Genomic DNA, 19,248 nt, shown 5'->3' with positions numbered 1-19,248 from the left:
TCAAATATTTTTTTTTCCAGAAACATTTTTATAGAAATTGATTCATGTAACTCAAATAGTGTGCGTGCCCTTAAAGATGAGCTAACTGTAGAGAACAAGAACCACTGAAAGCCCCACTGTCCTCGCTTTATCTACTGTAAACAAACAAAAACCTGAAGCTGTATCTACATAAAAGCTGCTGTCATAAGTGAAAATATCAATTTGCAATTTCCTTCAGCTCCTTCTCTTTCTATTACTGTAAGCAGAATACTTGCTACACATGTGATTATTCTTGAACTTTAACCCAAGGCTTTATCATGTTTGTGAAACACACACTAATTTCAGTTTATTAAATTGTGAACCTTTATACTGTGTGTATTGCACAAATTGATGATACACAAAAGTATCCAGAGGTAGCAGAATAGTCAAAGATGTATCAGTTTAATCAAGCAATTGAGTTTAAAAAAATAAAGGAGCATGCTCTAGAAGCAACAGTGAAAACCACTAAGACTCCAAGTCTTGCTAACTTCTTCACATTTTACAGGTACAGTGGACAGCTAGATGAATTTCAATAGTTATAACAGATACCTGTCATGTTACTCTTGCTAGGTTATTTCTGGACAAGGTGGGTCAATTTTTATTTTTATCTATTTTATATTTATCATATAGATATTCACATATAAATATGTGAATTTTAATTTATATATTAAAATCGTATTATCATATGAATAGTTACATATTTTATCTATTCATCTACATTTGCTGGAACACTAGCTATTATGATGTTTATTCACTTCCTAGAAGGGAAAATAATATCAATCTTTACAGAAATTACCAGAAAACCCCTTACTGTGTAAGAAAAACAAAGACATCCACAAAATATTAGGAGTCAATCCACAACCCATGCTTTCACTACATGCACCTCCTGCTCCAGCAATGGTAACAGTAAATGTTAATTTACTGCTAACGGGAAATTAGGAAGACTGTACAGTGAAAATAAAATAAAATAAGTATACTTTTTATCAAGTAAGAAGGCAAAAAAATCTTACAATTCCAATGTGACAGACTGTGTTTTCATTTGTTTCAAGATTTCACCAGGAAGGGCTCTACACCTCACTTCAGATTGCTGTTCTCTTCACTCTTCATCAGGCAGCAGAGACAGCTCAGGAAGTACAAATTCATGGCTTAAATTCTACAGGGCTGGAGCAAGGTGGTCTGCAGTCTCTCACTCCTGCATGGCCCTTAGAGGTTTTGACATAAATGATGAGAAATGATGGGGGTAATTTCTTTTCTTTCACAATAAGATTAAATCAGAAGTGATCTAATGACATTAGTAGACTTCTAACTGAATAAAAGAATTCAAGTTAAACCAAAATTCAGCTCTGTTGTTTCATTATGGAAACAAAATTTTCAGGAAAGCAAAACAAGAAAGCTATGAAGTGTTTTATTTGCCAGTGAGAGGGTCTAAACCAAATATTTTCTTACAAGCTTCATCATATCTCTAAAAAATGAGATGGGGGAAATGAACAGCTTCAAATAAGTCTGTATTAAAATACAAAGAACTGACAGACTTAAATGGTCATCTCCCAGAATACTTTTCCCTACAAAATGGATTTAAAATGAAAAAATTTGGAAATCCTATCTTGTGCAATTCAAATGAAAGTAAAATAAAAATATTAAACTACAATTTACTTGATTTAAAACTTATTTGGAGCATTGGAAGAAATATATAACTTCTTGTGTAGAAAAAGTTCTTGTTAAACGTGAACATGTCTTTCAAAATATCTTTTATTTTTCAGAATAAACCCATTATCATCTCAGGTAGATCTCTGTAGAAGTTCTATTCTCATTTTCTAGCAAGAGAAACATCTCATATAAGCGCTCCTTCTTTACATATAGCATTAGGAGGAAAGACCTTTTGGTATTTCATTTTACACTAACACAGACATTCTAGGCTCCAGTACTACAAAAATGTAGTTACTGTACAGTCAGGCACTGGAAATTTTTAACCAGCCACTGAAACAGTCCAAATATTAACCTGTGAGAAGCTAAAAGCTCACTATATCCTCCAGAAATGTGTTTCTGACATTGATAGGAAAAAAGTTCAAAACAAAGTTGTAATAAAATTACTGGCTTCTGAATGAATACGACATTTTTTAAATGTATAATTTATTCCAATGTGGGGGCAGCAAATCTTTGCAGAAGAGTGGGCTTTGATCATGAAAGTTATTTGGGGATATTACACATCTTAACATGTTAAAATATTGTTTTTGTTGTAATTTTTACCAGGACTCTAGAGGGGAGACATAAGAAAGGAGACATCTGTTTTATTTTTCAATACAATGCAGATCAAAGATGAAAGTTACAGCAATCCAAGAGAAAAAAATTCTAACCAATAGTAGAATGTAGGTCCTCATGAATACTGGGCTAATATTAGCAACCAAGTAGTACAAAATATGTGAATATTTAATATTCCTACATAATTGTCCTAGTCCTGATAGATTCATTTCTCTTCTGAAAGAATGAAATGTCCTTCTAAATATAGCATTGCTTAAAAATAAGAATGCTAGGTAGGCATCCAGAAAATTGCTACTAGCATGGCAATATTTTTAATTGCTACATTTCTCAGACTTTTTTTTAATTCAATTAAGCCAATGAGGCTACATCTCAAATGCACAAGTAAGTCTGCAAGCCTGCAACTTAGGAGAATCAATTACTTTTATTGTGATTATAAAAAAAAATTAAATGCTTTGATGCAAGGTCTATGTTTTTCTTATGTGTCGGCATAGACAGTAGCATTGTGCAACAGCAACAGAAACTATTTCTGTGTCCTCTTTTGAAAAATACTGATGTAGCATATATTTCAAGTAAATTGCAAACAAACTTAGAGCCAAAGCCATCGCACATTTTAAATAATCAGAAGATCTTCCCATACAAAATCTGAAATACTAGGGGTGAAGCAGCTGTCCCATTATTTTACACAACAAAAAGACTGTCCAGTCACCTGTGAAAATTGTTGCATGTGTGCAGCAATTACAACTACAGCCTTTGCTACACACCTTTCATTATTTATGTCCCAGATCACATTGGAAAATGGAACAACACAGCTTTACAGAGCTCATTCACTCAAACCGAGTCATCTGAGGTACTTCATCTCGCCTTTTTGTCTTCTTCCTGTGAGCTGAACTAACTTATGTCTGAAAATCAGAGCTTTAGAAGTGTTAAAGAAGAAAACCTGCTGTTTAATATGGAGATACAAAACCTAGTTCTATCTAAAGTAATAACACTAATGACTTTCCAATTCCAATTATTCAGCAGAAAAATTTTATGAGCATTTTGTTTTCTTCACCAAAATTTTTTTCAAAACTGATTTTGGTGGCATTGATTCACAGACCTTAAACAGCAACTTCAAAATCAAAAGTTAGTTTGCACATGTTTGTCCACTGGTTTTCTCAATGACTGCAACAAAACCAGTCTTTGTAGACTGTGGAAATAGTGGTGGAATAGCAATGGAATAATTCCATTGCTCTCAGAGACACCAAAAGTACTGTAGCTAATCTCTCTCAGCCCTTCAGCTGTGCTAGCTCAGCATTTTGTAGGACTGTACAGTAAATCAGATGAATTCCTTTCTGTAGCTTAAAAAGATGCTCTGCCAAAGTGATGAAGGGGGGAAATATTTTTTCATTAGCTTAACCTCCCTGAAATAGTTTTGTTAGGCAGTTCAACAGATACTTGCACCAGGGCCATGATGGTGTCATGGAGGCAGGAAGGAGCAGCTGGGCTGGCAATGGAGCTGCGGGTGCTGCACTGACAGCAGGAATTGCCTGGGGCTCTGGAGCTGAATTTAGCCTCTCAGATCTGCCTTCTAGAGAAGCCTCTCTTTTTCATACTGTATTGATTCCACAGGGACCCAGGAAGAGTAGTATCATCTATGCTCAGGTTAGACTTTGCAAATAAATTTTCTAAATAAATATTGTGGTGGATTAACCTTGGCCAGACACCCAACAAGCTACTCTTTCATTCCTCTTCCTCAGCAGGACAGGGCAGAGAACATGATGCAAAAGCTCATAGGTCAAGATAAGGACAGAGAGACCACTCACCAGTTAACAGACTCCAGTTTTGGAATATTAATTCAGGTTATTGACACTTAATAACAGGGTAGGACAGTGAAAATAAAAAATCTAAAAACACATTTCCTCCCTGCCTCTTCTTTCTTTTCAGGCTCAGCTTCACTTATGCACCTTCTACCTCCACACTTGGAGCAGTGCAGGTGGAGGGGGCAGGGACATTGTGGTCAGTTGAGAGCTCTTCATCTCTGTGACTCCTTTTTCCTCATACTTGTCCCCTGCCCCAATGTGGGGTCCTTCCCATGGGATACAGTCCTTACTGAACTGCTCCACCATAGTCCTTCTCACAGCCTACAGTTCTTCAAGAACTGCTCCAGGTCTCTTCCACAGGATGCAGTCTTTCAGGAACATCCTGCTCCAGCATGGGGCCCCTGGAGAATTGGAAGTCTTGCCCAAAAACCTACTTCAGTGTGGGTGCCTCTCTCCACAGGCTGCAGTACCTGCCAGGAGCCTGCTCCAGAGTGGGCTCTCCATGAGGTCCCAGCTTCATACAAGGTGCATCCACCTGCCCACCATGAGGTCCTCCACTGGCTACAGGGGCACAGCTGCCTCACCATGCTCTTCACCATGGGCTGCAGGGCAATCTCTGCCCTGGTGCCTGGAGGCACCTCCTGCCCTTCCTTCCTCACTGACTTTGGCATCTTCAGGGCTGTTTCACCCATATTTTTCTCACTCCCTCTCTCTCACAGCTGTTGCACAGATTTTTTAATCTTCTCTTATACATTATCCACAGAGTTAATGTATGACTGTCCAGCAGTGTCACTAATGGACAATATAGCCAGTGGCAGATCCATTTTGGAGCTGGCAGAAACCAATTTTTCTGACATGTGGGCAGGTTTTGGTGTCTTCTGCAAACCCTGCAGCTTCACCCCAACACCTGGACATGTAAATGCAGCATGAATACTTCCTTCACACCAGAAGAAGTGATACCATTTTTAGTTATGAATCTAGTGAGTTACATGCTTCCATATAAGTTTTTATATAAGTTTCCCTTTATTATAGCAATATAAACTTAAATATGAATTAAAAGGCAAAGAATAGTTGGGTTGGTGGGCATCAGTTCAATAACTCCTTTCCTTCCTTTGTTTGGCGTACTGGGAAAAATTTTGAAGACAATCTCTATTAAACTGAAACTAAAGGTAGAATAGGTTTTGGTGACGTAATTACAAAAACTGTTATGCAGATGTTCAAACAGTCACTAAAAACATACTAACAATGTCCAAACATACCAAGCAGTAGAAAGGCACTGTAGAATTCAAACCTCCTTCCACATCCTAATACCATTCAGGACCTAAATAAAATGTACTTATGTCCAAGAGAGAAGATTTTTAATGGCTATTTCGCTCTTTTAACACAAACCAACATCTTTCTTTTGGGCAGCTTTACTGAAAATCTAGCAGTTTCAATGGCAGGCAAGAGCTGTTTTAAAATAGGTCATCATGTTTAGTCTTATTCATGTTAGGACCAGCAGTCCCTTTGAAATACAAATTTTTTGTGGATTACTATAATAAAACACTCCTAAGCCCTTATCAAAGAAAAACCTTGTGGCTATGAAGAGTGACAAAACATGTTACCAATTCTAAACTGCTCTTTCATATTTAACCTAATTTTATTTTAAAAATAAAATTAGGAGCATATCATTAATTATTTCAATAATAACAAGAAAAAATATACATCAGTGCTTTTACTTATTATAATGACCACATGATCAACACCTATTGAACTACAACTTAGTTTCCATGGTGAAACTCCAGATTCAGTGAATGATTTATGATTATTAAAGTTTTATTAGGAAAAATTATAAATCTAAACAAAGGCACCATTTTAACCCATATTCCTTTTAATAAACAAACTTCTTACTTGTAACTAACTGGTCTTACTTAATTAAGACATATTTATTTATATCTGAGGCATTAAGTTAGGACACGGTGTTATCACTGACTAATTCTATCATTTTTATCACTCTTCTTTATGCAGAACAAATATCACCCTTCATACTAAAAGTTAAAAATATAACTAAATGTTTATTTTGTCTTTCTCCAAATAAAAGCTTGGGAATATATAACTCAGACCAAATTTCAGACAAGAACACTCTGCAAATTCTGAAGAAGACAAGCTCATATAAACTCTACAGAATAGCTAAAAACACCTATCTTCCAACCATGTCTAAATAAATTCAAAATACATAAATGTACATTAGTGCTCAGCTGTAGCACATTGAATTTCATTCAGCTTTGGCCACCTGCATTTTCAGATATCAACCAGACAGAATTCAAGGCTTTCAAATAACAAGTACTTTCTCTGTACTCTACCCTTAAAGCACCTTTTCTTGGCCCAGTGCCTTCAAAGCATCCTCTACAGCAAATTTTCAGATGAACCATAAACAGGAAAAAAAAAAGGGCAGGAAAAAAATACAGTTGGATTTTTTATATATATTTTTAAACTTGGAAGATACAGTTTTTTAAGAGAAATATGGGTACTAGGTAAAAATACAGATTTCTTTCAATCATATTGGGATTTTGCTTAACTTTAAAATCTGTTGGAATTTTTGGTAAAGTTCCACAAAGAAATTAGAATTACTACTTCCCTTGAAATGTCTTCTGATGTAATATACATTAGCATGGAAGTAATATCAACACTTTAGAAATATTTACCATTGACTTAAACTAAGCCTATCAGATTTACTACTTATAGGTAAATCAGACTACCATCAAAATATCAACAGGCATAACCTTACTACCAATCCAAAAAGCTAATACATTAATAAAAACAAGTACAAGCTGCTTCATTCTATCCACAGAATAAAATGAAATTTCTAATTTTAAATAGTTCATAGTGTTTGCCGTGATATTTCATCACTTCATTACTGCAACGTTACAAGTAGTTTGAAAAAATACAGTATTTTCCTGAAGCATTTTAACTTTAGTAAAAAACATGTGTTTGATAAAAGCATAATCCTCAGCCTTCTAAAAGTGACAGTGATGTTATTTTTCAAGCTGTTGGATAATGCATGGTTCAGATGTCACTTACTGTGCAGCAGTCGGTTACACAGAATGAAATGAATCACAATCGCAATGACTAGCCAAATTAATGAAACCATGCTGAATCAAAACTCATGCTCCCAAACTGTCCTAGGGCCTGATTCAGCAAAAATATATTTGATTTACCTACCATATAGCATATTCTATAGATACCTGTTTATCAAGATTTTCAAAGCACGTAAATGCTGAATTCAGAATACATAGCAGGACAACAGAATGTTTTTAACACCCTACCATCAAAAGTGACCCATCAGCCTGTAAATGCACAGTAGTTAAACAAATCCCATTAAAACAATACATAGCAAAAGAGAGATGGTGTGTGAGTTAAGGAAAGAAACTGTCAAACTGAGTTTATAGAGCTTTCTTTGGGTCTTAGTGTTACACTGGTTTAATCCTACAAGTAGTAGACAAATCCTGTTTGCGACTTCCCATCTAGTAATGTGACTAGTTTCATCTATGAAATTCTACCTTAAAATATTTGTTAGTTATTCTTATTGGGGAATGGCATTGGAAGGTTTTCTTTGCAATGTTCTTTTGATGATGGGCATGCTTAATCCCACATGCTGGAAAGATACTATATCCCAAGGTCTGCTTTTAGATCTCATTCTTCAAAGGCTTTCTGAATTCAGTATAAAAAATATGCCAAATCTAAGAATAACCATGGACTAGAAGGGAAGCATACTCAAGTTCCCAGCAGTGACTCTCAAATAGTAAAGTTATGGATAAATAAGCATATCCTAATTAATAATTGATAGAAATATAAGCAAAATATGCAGATTCACAAACAGCTTCTAGGGAACCATAAACATCAGCGCCAGCTGGCAAAGTATCTATGGCATTCTTACTAGACCAAATAAATAATGAAGAGTTACTCTCAAAGGAAGAACTCTGCAAGGCAGACTCAACTAACCTAGCTCCAGAAGTCTGTGAAATAGACCTCTTCATCTGACATATTCCCTCTATCTTCTTTTTAAGTCCACAGCCAGAAATAGGCTCTGCAATTCATCTGGCCTATTTGAAATGTCTAATTTAAGATGAGATGTATCACATCCTAAAGGCACCTCTTTATTTCCATTTGCTTCAAATTGAACCTAAGTGATTTCAGAAATGGATGTCTTCCTCTGTAGGCATTCAGATCTGGTCAGAAGAATCCCAAAGAATTTCTGGGCTCAAATAGTGTAATCCAAGCTTTGAACAATGTATTGTGGGAATGAAAAAGATACGGAAACTGAGGCAACGATGTTCATTAACCAAACAGTTCTATGCGTGCTGAACTTAAAGAAGTCTGATTTTAGGAGGACTCACACCTCATGATGGATTTATTTTGATGCCAGTGTTGGTTCTCCCCTGTAAGAGCTCCTTGGTATGTAGAATGGTGTGAGCAGACTTTTCCAGTCAGGAGTATGGAAAATCACTTCCACTTACCCATCTTCTTATCTTCATTCAACCCCTAATAATTACGTCTTTTTGGGACCTCAAATTTTTGTCAAATTTTTTGTAAGTCAACCAAAATCTTGAACCTACTGAATAAATATGGCACCAGATGCAACTGTTTCCCTTAAAATAATATAGAATTTGTATATTTCCAAGTTGGTGAAAGACCTCCTTTATCAGGAAGAGATTTGAACACAGCTCTCTCTTCCAAAATAAACAAGTTATGGGTAAAACTGGAAAAGTTTATTCTGCATCCTGTCAATGAAGGCATACAAGTGTGGAATGAGAATGGACAGGCAAGAGGAAGTCAAATATCTGTGATTAGCATTCTCTCTCTCAAGAGGCAAGTCCTCATTCCTGCTCCAAGGACTGTTGTGCATTTTATTTAAGCAAATTGAATGCAAAATTCATAAGAGGCATCTGATATAGACAGAATACAACTCAATGGCACTAAAGAAAAACACTGCATAGCTGAGGTAATCAAATTCAAAATACAAAATGAGGAATGACTGATTCAACAAGAGTTCTGCAGAAAAGCATGGTGAAAGGATAGTAGATCACAAGCTAACCATGAATCCATAAGTGCTGTACCACAAGAAAAACCCCAAACACATGTGACAGTGTCTGTACAAGGAAAGAGTTCTGTGCAAGACAGTTTTATTCTCATGCTCTCCCCATACTTTTGGAATATGTGTCTGGGTTTGTACTATTAAAAAAAAAAAAAAACAAAAACAGTCAAAAAGTATATATGAAGACTAGCAGCAAGAACGGTCAGAAATCTAGATAATATGGCTTGTTGAATCCACAGGAAGGAGTGATGAAAATACATAGGAGGAGATATGATCACATTTATGAAATACATAAAAGGTTGCTGCAAACAGAAAAATAACAAACTGCATTGCACTTCCATTGTGGACAGAGTAAGTAGCAAATGGCAGAAAAGAGATTTAGGTTTAACAGTAGGGGGAAAATTCTAGTGGTAAGGATAAGGACTTTGAGTAACTGAGACAAATTATCTAGGGAATTCAAGAAATCTCCAAATCTCCATCCCTGTTTGAGTAGGTAGTGTAGTCATTCTTCTCACACCTTTCAGTAGCAATCTATAATTTGAAAAATGTAATATTTTCATACTGTATACAGGAGCTTTACCCTAGGATCTGCTTGGCCCACTCTTCACTTTCTGCTACATCGGCAACACAGCACTTGCAGAGATGATTAGCTGGAATTCAATGCATCATCTGCTATGTGCCCTTGCCTCAGCCAGTAAGGCTATTTATTCCACTGGTTAGGTGGTGTCTCACAATTGCAAATCAATAGTTTATACAAATAAGTGTCAGAAACTGCTGTCTTAAGAGCTGGTCATGCCTTGAGGCAAAGGATTAATTGGAAGACCTGTTGAGGTCACAACAAGCTATGTTTTTTATTATTCTATGTGTTCTCTGGCCTTTAAACAGCTTTAAAATCACTTCTTCTCACTCATCCTTTCTGTAATCAGAAAAATGTATAAATGCACAAAGAGTTAGATAAACACTATATGAAAAAAGATTTATTGCTAACACACTGGAGTACACATTTCTGAAAAGTTATACGAAAGATGGTTGTGAGCCATTTTCCAAAACAGGTTGACTGCTTCAAACACACAATTTTATTTAAAGGTGAAAAAATTTTATGTCCTTCTTATGCTTAAGCCAGTACACATTCTAAAGTAAGTCTGCCCTCAAAAATACACAAAACCAAAATGCCACATTATATCAAATATCTAGTAATGTTATGACCTGTTAAATATTCTGAGTACAAATACAATATAATATTTGCTATAAGAAATTATTAACCTTAAAGATATTAATGTCAAATAAAGAATAGGTCATCAGGAAGTATTTAAACAACCTCATATGAGATTTAAGAAGAAAGAACCAACCCCACAGAGACAGTAAGCAAAGAAAATAATGGGCTTTATGTGTTATTTAAAGTTTAAAGATTTTCTTATGAGTTTTCAAAAAAGAAGTACTCAGACTCGTTTAAAACACTTGCTAACTCCTGCTAGAACAAACACGATATCTCACTATATTTTTAATAGAAAGTTTAAAGTTTAAATCAAAAATCTTTATAGCCTCATATCAAAACTTAGAAACCCCTAAAGATACAGATACATAAAGTCAACTATTATGACTATTACTTTTCCTCTATCAAAATATATGAGTTTGATTTCTTTATCAAAATGCAACTTCAACTACAGAAACAAGCAGAAATTGCTTTGAACTCTTACTCTCCAAAAATTACATGTATTTACTTCTTATATGCTCTGCTATTCCCCTATACAATCTCTTACTGTTTGTTACATTAACTCTTACAGTCTCAGTCCTTACTGACATCTTTGCAGCTTCAAGACCATAGCTTGGAGAAACTACGTGAGGACAGTCACCACATGACATCATGCAGAGGCAGCTGTTGAGCACAGCATTGATTTTGCAATGTTACTGGATCACCAAAAGTATAAACAACTCCTGAGAGGAAGTTGATGGAGTTTACTGAGTTTACAAATGCACTACCAGATTTGGTGTAAACTGTTTTTATTAATAAACTATAATATACCCTCAACAGAGTTACTTCAAGGATGTAACAGCTCCTCCTGTTACACCATGTAGTCCTGCAAAAGAGATCTAAGCTCAGTAAGCACTGAAAATAATATAGGTTAATATGAACTTCAGATTTGTAATATGAATAACTTTGCCTGAACAATGACTGCTTTTGAATGCCATTTGCAGACAACTAGTATTTCAAGAGATTCTTCCTGCTTATGAGTTTAAATTAAAACAAAGACTTGCCCACTCTTAGAGAGATGAGGTTGTCTAAGGTAAATTGCAGCCAATAACTTTGATATAGTAAAACATATTATTAAAACAGTCTTTGTGATCTAAACTTAACTTAAAAAACCACCCTCACCTCAAAGCTCATTGCTAACATATAACGTCTGTTGCAGCAAAACAGGTGAGATCATAACCCATCACTTAATGTGTTCTTGGGATTTTATCTCCCAAAATTTCTGTCAAAATGCATCATTGGTGAAGATGTTGAGGGAAAAGAAAAGATCACACCAAAATATTCCTTCTTGGAAAAAGTTGGTCTAATGGTCTTAGAAACTGCCCTAGCATTCTGACTGTAACAAAACTTGAAGGAAGCCAGTAAAGCAAAAGGGTGAGGGGTGGCATTAAGCTGAAGAAAATCCCATTCCACTGGATTTAAATTGCAAGTTCAAACTATCAATTTACTTTTTCCTCCCTATTATGGAACTTTGAATATGTTGCAAGTATTTTAATACTTCACTGGCAGGATAAAACCACATTTTACACCAGTTTTGCAGTAACTTATCACTTCTGTGTATTTTGACACTTACAATATATACACTAATTAGCCATTGTTTCAATGGAAAAATCAATTATTTGACATTCTCAGTTATTTAAGTGTTACCCAGCTCAGAGATGCATGCAGACAAAATCCAGAATGGACTGTTCAGTCCGCTAACCTCACCTCCAGAGACTACTGCATTTCACCCAGTCACTGCTTTCTAGGATACAGTCCCAGCACCTTAAAATTATGATCACCACTCCTCTCTTTTAGATGTAAAATAAAATGGTTTTTTTTCTTTTTTTTTTTTTTTTTTTCAAAGAAGTGCAGAAAGATATTTATTTGACAAGACTCCAGAAAGAACATACTATTTGGTGTTGAATGTCTATTTTGGGGGTTCTTTGTTAACTAAATTCTGTATCTGTTAGATTATTTCTCAGCCCCATATGATGTCAAGCCTTTCTACATCCAACCAATCCTACTTGTACTTCTTGACTGTGGGAACATCAGCACTATTGCAGTCTTCTAAAATTTTACTCAACATGAAAATTATCAAGCCAAATAATTAGTGTAACTGGCACTGTATAATCTCCAAATATATTCTGCTTAGTCACTAAGAGGAAGTACTGCTTTAGTCATTGGTAGACAGTGTCTAAAAGTGAGTTAGGTTCTTCAGAGAAGAATTGTAAATAATGAGTCTTCTTGAAGAGCAAATGGTACAAGCCATAACAACCCGACAAGTATTATCTACAGTATAAAATCTGTCATCAGTCTAAGCATGTGATAAGAGTGAAGAGCAAGGAACAATGATGACTTTGAGAGGGGCCCAAAAAGCAGTACAAATTATTAAAACAAAAGAAAGGAGAGACTACAAAGAATACTACAAGGGAGTGGAATGAGGTGGTAGGAAGGGAAGAGGACATGGCAGGGCAGGAAAGAGGGCAAGTATCCTCCTCAATTATAGACATATATATTTGTGTAACTTCCACTATCACTTATTTTATACTGCATAAAGTTATTACTTTTAATGTTACTTGGACCATATTTGAATTTATAACACATAGAAACAAGGGCAAAATTATAAGTGGTGTAGATTAGAACAAACTGTTCTAATCAGCACTCCAAATTCAAACAAAATGCAATGTAAAATTATGGGAGCATAACATAACTAACATTGCCTGGAGTCCTAGTTACTATTTCGTCAACAGCAAATCTTTTTGCCTTTTTCTCTAGAAACTTTAGGAATTCCTATACATATGTCCATTTTCCAAAAGCAAAATTAATAATCACCACATATATGTCCTTCTTCTCTCCAGCCCAGAAATCCAAATCCAAAACATACAATGCTTTTAAGACAGTTTAAATCAGAGCTGATTATTTATAAAGTAGGATAATTATATATATAATAGTACAATAGCTTTGTGAGTCTGATATTTACACTTGCGTAAGTCATGGCCATCAACTTATTGCTTCCTCTTCCCCAGGTGAGCATCCTGCCCCACACCTCACTCACAGTGTCATACAGAGCTCACAAAGCCCAGCTCCCTTGAGGTTTGCTTGTCAGAGATTTTGTTTCATTCAGTGTAGCTACCCCATTTTTACCACGTCTGTGCAATCACTACCACAGTAACTGAACCTGCAATTAGTTGTACCTTCCTAAAGTTCACTCTGGACTTGACAGTGGTGGTTCACAGAGAGCCACCATCCTCTATGTTTCCACCTTTCTTAGGTAAATCAGCTGACAAAGCCACACACTTTTAAAAGAAATCTTTTACAATAAATCTATTACAGGGTAGACCTGTAATGCTTTGCAAATATATGAAAAGCTGATATTTCATTAAAAAAAATTTCTTGAGAAAATTTGTCTACTGCTGGGCCAAACACTTGGGAAAAGTTGAAATACATGTCTTTTCAGAGCCATGAGTTTGACTTTGTGAGGAGAGCATTTTATCTTTAGAATTGCTCAGCAAAGAAGATGGAAACTTGTGATTTTTCAAGTAGGAAAGTGTAGATGCACATCACACCGACTGAAACAGAAGTCTTAATAAATAATGGCAGCATCCTAACATCTATTTTTTTCCTGTGTGCATTCTCTCAACGCAGTTCTTCAACACAGAAATAAAGTACAAATTAAAAGTAAAAAAAGCACAAGACTGATCTCATAAATCAGTCTGTATGGAGGAAATGTGCTGTCTAAAATCTCTTAAAAAGCTTACACACACAAAACCAGATTTTATAAGAGGAAGGATGTGCATAATTTAAAGGAAAAGTGATCATCAAAAATTCTATATCCAAATATCCACAAAGAAAAAAGTTGAAAATATGTAAATATTCTTCAAACAGCAAAGACTTACACTCAGAGTACAGACATAAATTCACTCTGTCACGCATTACGCATATTAAATATTATGCAAAATCTATATTCAATAACCTTGTCAAAAAGACAACTTCTTAGCCCATAACACTCAAAATGCACTCCAAGGGTCCCAAAAATTCCAGAAGCGAGACAGTCAAAGCTGTCATCAGTCTAAGCATGTGATAAGAGTGAAGAGCAAGGAACAATGACAACTTTGAGAGGGGCCCAAAAAGCAGTACAAATTATTAAAACAAAAGAAAGGAGAGACCACAAAGACTACTACAAGGGAGCGGAATGAGGTGGTAGAGTTTGCCACCCATCCTTTTTAAAGCAGAAGCTCCACCTCAGGAACACAGTGCACAACTGTAGCTCAGCGTATTTCACAGACCAAACCAGGCCAAAGGACAGAGCAAATCTGGAAAGCTTCTGCTTTCCATGCCATCATGTTCCATCAAATCCTGGCAAGAATTCATGCTGACCCGATCACTATTAGTTGCTACAGATTACAACTCAACACCATCTGTATTTCCTTTCCGCAAAAAGAGTAAAACAAGCATAAGGAGAAATTATGTATCTATTTTAAATCCACACATCTTTACCCCAGGGAGTGAAAGGAAAAGAATAAATAGTCCACATTACAGATGTGAGTCACACTACTTAATGCTCTTTTGGAAAAGGCTCAAATACCACAGTGATGGGAACAGCATAAGAATTTGAAAAACACAAGATAGAAACAGAATGGAGAAAGGAAGTAGAGCCCAGGGAGTAGCCATTCATACTGACAGTCAATCACCATATATGATTTAAAAATAAATAGAGGGAATACATGCTTGCTGCTTTCTTCAACATTTGAACAGTTCTTGTGTTAATATCTCTAAATGTCAGCTCTTGTTTTCAGCATTTTTTTTTAATCCTGCTATATTTCTCCATGGAACGAAATGACACAATTTTATTGCTGAGGCAAAAATACCTTCCACTTCAAAAGAAACTTGCCTTCGAGGAGAATTACACTTGAACAAAGACTACAGGATTTAGCTCTATATTTATCTCTATGCAATAACAGTAGTTCATTCATATAAACATGGGAGGGTTTTTTTATTCTTTCTCAGAAGGAAAATATCTCTCAAGAGAATTAAACTCAGTAATATCTACATAAATATGCTGGTGTGACTTTGGTGGAGCATTGTGCTTGATAAATCAGTAGATATTTTTAGATTAAACATGTACCTGATGGTTCAAGGAGACACTTCATTTTAAGAAAAATGAAACTGGTGAGTTATTCATGTGACACCAACTCACTTCTCATGACCCTCTAAAATGTTGTGGGCCATCTATTCAAATTCCATTGACAATAGCATTTTCCTAATAGCACTGCTTTAAGCTATCTTTTATGCATAAACTTTACACCTTACCATCTCTCTCGCAGCTTACACAGAACACAAGAGGACACTTTAGTGAGACATAATGAGAAACTAAACCCCACATAAATTTTATCCTTAGGTTTGATCAAGACCTTTTCTTTGCCCATTGTCTGCTTCCAAGATTCTCAGTATTACAAATGAAAACAATTCTGCTTAATTTCTTGAGTTAGTTTTACCTTACCCTTACTTGAGAACAGTTTATTCTTCATTTGCAAGCTTAACCATTCAAGCTGATCCTCGTATTGTACTGATGTTTTACTTTATATTTGATCATAAATATTACTCTCCACAGCAAAAGTTGACAGGAGCCTTCTTTAAAACTTTAATGCTATTATTATATATTTAAAATATGTAATAATAGCAACCTTAATTCCTTGAATTCCTGCAGCTTCCAACTTGAACTTTCATTTTTGTTAATGATTTTTAAGAGTGCAGAAATTTTAGACAAAAATTTGCATTTATTTTGGTATATCATGCAACTTAATAAAATAGTCTAAATTGTTTCAAAATAAAAGTATCCCAATAGCAAACAAACTGTAGAGCAAGATATTAAGATGTGGTGACAAAAGAAGGTATGGTACTTTATTTCCAGTGCTCACATTACACTGACGTGCTTCAGAATGTTCATCCAACAAAAAACCTTTTTAAACAGACTTTGAAATGTTTTTAGGAGATCTCCTCAACATTTAGGAGCTGTCACACAAAATATATTTGAAGTTTTTGGTATGATGCAATGAATCTTGGAAACAGACTTCCAAAGTCAGCAACTAAAGCCCAGAAGACAGCTTCCAGGTGCTGAGTGTGAAAGGCCAGCTGCAATTAACATGTCCAAGACACAACGCTAATTTTGGTACCAAAAAAAAAACCGCTCAGAGCTTAGAGCTTCAGCTTCACCACACTCATCAAAGTCAAGTCCATGACAGCACTAGCTCTGCTTATTTTTAAGCCACTAGAAGTCAGCGTGGTTACTCCATCACGAAGGGAGAACAGTTTTCTCGACTTTACTCAGTGTCTGCCAGCCGACTGTGGCAGGGCGTGACCCACGCTGTGCACGGCAGCGGGACCCCCGGGCCTTCAAGGAGACCGGTGTCACCCCGGGAGCGGGGCACGGCGTACGGGAAAGCTCTCGCTTCCCGGGCCCCGCGCTCCTGCCCGGACGCTCCCGGGGCTGAGCCGGGTGGCCGCAGACAGCTCCCGGGGCTGAGCTGGGCCGAGTGGGGTGGCCGTGGACAGCTCCCGGTGCTGAGCTGGGCAGGGTGGCCGTGGACAGCTCCCGGTGCTGAGCTGGGCAGGGTGGCTGTGGACAGCTCCCGGTGCTGAGCTGGGCAGGGTGGCCGTGGACAGCTCCCGGTGCTGAGCTGGGCAGGGTGGCTTTGGACAGCTAGCTTCAAATGCTGAGCCAGGTCGCCCCGGACAGCTCGCGGTGCCGGTGCTGGTGCTGGTGCTGGTGCTGGGGCCGGGGCCACCCCCACGCCCCCGCTGGGCAGGGGGAAGGCGTCCCGCTTTCCCCGGCGCCCGGGCTCACGCTTGGAAAGAGCAGCGAGGCGGGGGCGGGCGGCAGACACGTTGTCGGGGGAAGATGGCGGCTGTGGCAAACCCACCCAGCCAGGCGGCCGGAGCCCAGGCCCCGGTGGTGCCGCTCCGCCCGGCAGGGCCGTCGCCACCAGCGCGGAGCCCTCCGCGCAGCCGGCACCGGGCCCGATGCTGCCGGTCCGCCCCCTCCGGCGGCGCCGACCGCCGCCCCGACCCACCCCCGTCCTCCCGTTGGAACACGCCGGGTGAGGACGGCACCTGTGCGGCCATGTTGGGCGCCCGGTTCCCGCCGGCGCCGGGGCGTGCGGAGCCGGAGCCGCCCCGCGGAGCGCGACTGAGGCAGGCGCCGAGCGTTGCCGCGTCCCTGGCAGCTCCCGTGGGTCCCTCCCGCCGTGCCCCACACTCGCCCGGCGCCGAGAGCGCCCCTGCCCGACCCCGGCAGCCCGACTCCTCTCTCCCGCCCTGGCCGTGCCGCCCCCGGGGCCAGAGGAGAGACTTCCGCGGCCGCGGGCCCGGGAGAACGAAAAAGGGATGCGCCCGCCCTTACTTGAGCACGGATTGCTCCTTCTCCTCTTCCTTCTTCTGGCGGTCCATGACGGCCAGGATGATCTTCCGCTCTTCCTCCGTGAGGTGGCTGAGGTCCGGCATCTCGGGCTGTGGGGCCGGAGGAGGCTGAGGAGCGGCGGGGCCGCTCCGGGGCCCGGCGGGAGCCGACATGTTTGGTAGGAGCTGCCGCCGCCGCTACGAGAAGCGCTGCCCGAACTCCAGCAGCACCAGCGGGAGCGGCCGGCGCCGGGAGAAGCACATACAAATCAATACCCTGTAATCAACCGGCAGCCTAATGACGGCCCCGCCGGGGAGGGGCGGGGTGCCCGGCAGCCCCGACCTCGCACCCACCCGCCGGGCCGCCGGCGGCAGCGGGAGGACGGGGACGGAGGTGCCCCGGGGGGTGAGCAGGGGGAGCGGGGAGGGGAGAGGGCAGCAGAGGAAGGGCCTGGGGCGGGGTGGGGAAGGAGAGGGGAGAGGGCAGGATTAGTCGCGGGAGCGCTGGGGTTTGGGTGCGAGCGAGATTATCCCAACCCCGAGCGCCAGGCAGGGAGAGGGGGGACAGAGCGAGCGTCGGGGGGTCAGGAGACGGGGGCAACTGCCGCCGTACGAGAGCGGAGCCCCGGCGCCCCGGGGCGCGCAGCGGGGAAAGCCCCAGCGGGCGAGCGCCAGTCCCGGCCGCCGGCCGCGGCTCATAATTCCTCGCCGCCGTCCATGGAAGGGGCCGCGGGGCGCCGCGCTCGCCTCACGCCGCCGCCGCCGCCGTCTCCCGCCGCTCCTCTGCCGGACCGCGCCGCTTCCTGCCGCCGCCTCGCTTGGCTGGTGCCCTCTCGGCTGCGGGATGGAGTCCGCCTAACCCATGGCATGGCGGAAGAGCCGGAGTCACGGGAGGGGGCTCTGCATCGCCCCGCTGCCTCCCTCTCCTGAGCCGAGCGGCGCGGGGCGATGCGGGGCCCGGCTGCCGCCCCTAGCGGCGCCGCGCGGGCTGGCGGCGGGGGGCAGCGGATGGCAGCTGCCCTTATTTATTTATTTATCCCCGCACAAAAAATGGACGCGATAAAAATCACGCGAGGAAGGACAAGGAGGAGCCAAGGCGCCGGCGACGCGCTGGGAGGACCGAGCCCGGCGGCCGCGGGGGGGCAAGGGGGAGGGCGGGGAGACGCTGCGCGGCCGCCGCTCCCGCATCTCCCGCCGCTCCCGCTGCCCCTGCCGTCCGCAGGGTGGCCGGAGAGGGGCACCCGCTCGGTCGGGCCGGTTCCCGAGTGCAGCCCTAGGGAGGAGGATGTGGCGCTGAGGAGCGCCTGCCCCGGGAGGAGGAAATGGAGGCAGAGGGAAAGGCGAGGGCGAGCGGCCCGGGAGGGCAGCGGAGCACCCATACCTCCGTCCCCTCCTAAGCCCCACGGCACGGTCCACAATTCGGGCAGAGAACCTCAGAGCAACATAAAGGTTGACGCGGGGTGTGCGCC

General features: G+C 40.6%; 1 protein-coding gene across 24 annotated transcripts in view; it reads right to left on the bottom strand.

Moving 5' to 3' along the window:
* The window catches only part of RIMS2 (regulating synaptic membrane exocytosis 2), a 448,889-nt gene extending 430,936 nt beyond the window's left edge, over positions 1-17,953 (bottom strand). For all 24 annotated transcript variants that reach the window (XM_050971294.1, XM_050971305.1, XM_050971301.1 and 21 more), the window contains exon 1: positions 17,784-17,953. In XM_050971294.1, the coding sequence (XP_050827251.1) occupies positions 17,784-17,953 (170 nt within the window). The remainder of the gene's footprint in view (positions 1-17,783) is intronic.
* Positions 17,954-19,248: the final 1,295 nt, after the last annotated feature.

This window comes from Serinus canaria, chromosome 2 (genome assembly GCF_022539315.1).
Source record: "Serinus canaria isolate serCan28SL12 chromosome 2, serCan2020, whole genome shotgun sequence".
In the NCBI taxonomy this organism is placed as follows: domain Eukaryota; kingdom Metazoa; phylum Chordata; class Aves; order Passeriformes; family Fringillidae; genus Serinus; species Serinus canaria.
Note: the sequence above shows the minus strand (reverse complement) of the source record. Positions and strands in the feature narration are given on the sequence as shown.